Source organism: Ceratina calcarata, unplaced genomic scaffold (genome assembly GCF_001652005.2).
Source record: "Ceratina calcarata isolate Rehan_Ccalc_2016 unplaced genomic scaffold, ASM165200v1 scaffold1999, whole genome shotgun sequence".
NCBI lineage: Eukaryota > Metazoa > Arthropoda > Insecta > Hymenoptera > Apidae > Ceratina > Ceratina calcarata.
In genome coordinates, this window is record NW_017141581.1 from 3,272 (window position 1) to 5,769 (window position 2,498).

At 42.0% G+C, this 2,498-nt stretch overlaps 1 protein-coding gene and 1 long non-coding RNA gene across 2 annotated transcripts; one reads left to right on the forward strand and one right to left on the reverse strand.

Moving 5' to 3' along the window:
• Positions 1-40: 40 nt before the first annotated feature.
• Positions 41-1,213, reverse strand: LOC113463940 (uncharacterized). The gene has a single exon (XM_026811174.1). The coding sequence runs from the start codon at positions 1,211-1,213 to the stop codon at positions 41-43; it is 1,173 nt and encodes a 390-aa protein (XP_026666975.1).
• A 236-nt stretch (positions 1,214-1,449) lies between these two features.
• Positions 1,450-2,477, forward strand: LOC113463939 (uncharacterized). The gene is made up of 3 exons (XR_003388774.1): positions 1,450-1,672; positions 1,780-1,959; positions 2,042-2,477. It is a non-coding gene; the product is annotated as an uncharacterized LOC113463939 (long non-coding RNA).
• Positions 2,478-2,498: the final 21 nt, after the last annotated feature.

The window sequence follows — 2,498 nt, forward strand, 5'->3', positions numbered from 1 at the left end:
ATATATAGAACACTTGCAGTATGTACAAAATTAAAACTTGTTATTCGCTACTTTTCTTCTTAGTTGACGATAGAACTGAGAGATCCTCCGCTCTCTTGTTAACTTCACGAGACTTTGATTGCAAGGTACTTTCTTTACGTTTCCTGGTGGAATTTCCACTATTGTCTTTATTTTTATTTATTGTAGAGCCAGGTGGTAACTCGGGTATTAAACCTTTTAAATTTTTCTTGCTTATTTCATACTGTTTTAGGCTGCTACAAGCACGAGAACCCATTCGATGTTCTTTAGGGAGATTTGCGTCCTCACAAAGTCTGCATACTGGTGACTGGCTGCTGCATTGGCGTGCACTATGTTCGCTGCTTCCACATTTATAGCACCAGCCTTGTCTATCGGTTTCTTCCGTGCATTTATTTTTTGTGTGTCCATATTTCCAGCATTTGTAACACTGTATTGGTCTCTTTTCGATTTCTAGCACACGAGCTTCGGACCAGCCGATCATAACTGTGCTGCGTTGAATCAAAGCATGTGCAGTGTCCTCAGAGCATTTTAGCCAGACCGTACCTGTACCTTTCGCATTTTGGCGAACTTTCCCAATTTCATTTATTTGGCAGTTTTCAAGTACTTTTTTTAGTTCTTCTTTTATTTCATCTTCATTGACCGAGATATCAAGATTTGTTAAGAGGATTTCTCTAGTTCTTTTGGGACAGGTAATTTTAACTGCTTTTCCCGAAAATAGTTCGTTCATTTTTTCCGCCAAAATTTCTGTTTTGTCCTCTAATCCTTTGCCTATTTCTAGGATCATTCCACCGTTCAACGAAGCTCTTGGTTTTATGGAGTTTATGCCAATATCGTTTAAATTTATATTTCTTTTCGCCTCTGATAGGATCTGTGGAATAGAGAGTTCACAGTCTTTATCCTGCACTATGTATACTGCAGAGGTTCCTCTAGGTTTTCTTGCCTGAGCAGACCTGGATTTCTTTATGGCGCCGGAGTTAGACGTAGCAGGTAAAAGTTCGTTGGTAACTGAGTTGACTTTGTTCACTTTCCGTTGAGTTTTCTTTCGTCCTACTATTCCTGACCACTGTGTCGGTGGCTGCTGTATTACAGGAACTTCCACAAGCGGTTCAGAGATCGGACCATCGTTACCTTTGACAATTGGGCTGATATACCTATTGTCCTCGCTGTTTTTAGAGGTTTGACTAAACGTAAGCATTTTTTGTATTTCTTCTTTAAATTCGGTAAGTTTTTTGTTTATATTCTGTTCTATTTTGTCATAAATTATGTTAAAATTGATTTCTTTATTTTCAGGTTGCTGGGATCGCGTCGCTTTTTGTTCAGCCTCCGCCGCTTCTCTTTGTGCATTTGCACGTTCGAGTTTTTCAACGCGTTCTCTCAATAAATCGTTTTCTTTTTTTAGCGCAGCTTCTCTTTCGGTAAGTGCAGCATTTTTATCTGCCAGAGCTACAGAGACTTCACGTACTCTTGATACCGCCAGCTTGACAATTTTACTCATAGTTCCTTTCATGTTTTTTGATTTTATTCTTACATTTTCAATGTTGTCGGCGCATTCTAAAAGCATCTCAGAGAGTGTAGTACATGGCTGGAACTCATATTCGTTCATGTCGGCCGTGTCATTCTCATCAGTTTCTGAGGCGTATTCGGTTTCTGTATCGTAAGTCAAATTAACTCTTCCATCACTATGTGAAAGTAAATGTATTTGAGATTGCTTCTTTCGTCCTACAGAGGCTTTTTCCCCAGAAATCTTTCTTTTGTTTCTAGGTACTACCGACGATGAAGGAGTCTTAAAAATTTCAAATTGTCCTGTCAACGGTGAGGCGTCTAACTGTGAACTCGAAGATTGCGGAGGACTTCGCTGTAGAGTGCGACTTGGACGGTGTACACTCTCATAACTCTGAGATTGTAGAACATTATTTAAGTGTGCCTCATCCTCATACATAGGTAAGATAGTTGTACATACTTTTTGGTTGCTAATATTACTAACAACTTCATTTTCTTTTCTTAACTTATTTTGGACATTTAGGGAGGAAGCCATTAATGGTGAACAAATGACGCTTCGTGCACAAGGGAGCGGGCAGGACAGGAAGGGGTGCACCCGCACCAGCATTGTTGCCTGGTACTCTCCGGAACTCCGGGGACCGCCTGCTTCCACTTGACCCTCCCGGACATCGGACGGAGGGCACTCGCTCGTCAGCACGATGAGGATTCCGACATCCTCATTCGGTGTGCACTACCTGGCTAGGGCTCGAAAGGGTCATCTCCTGACATCATACGACGGTAAATGCCTCGGCAGCGTACGCACATCAGCCCGAGACAAAAGCCAGATGGGAACAACCTGACCCGACGCGGGCACTCCCAGCACCCCGCCGTAAGTGCCGGCCCATACATCATTCACACAAGTTCATTCATACACCTAACTATAGATCACTTACTCATCATTCACTCTAATCATAAACCATTCATCCATCATCATCCACACC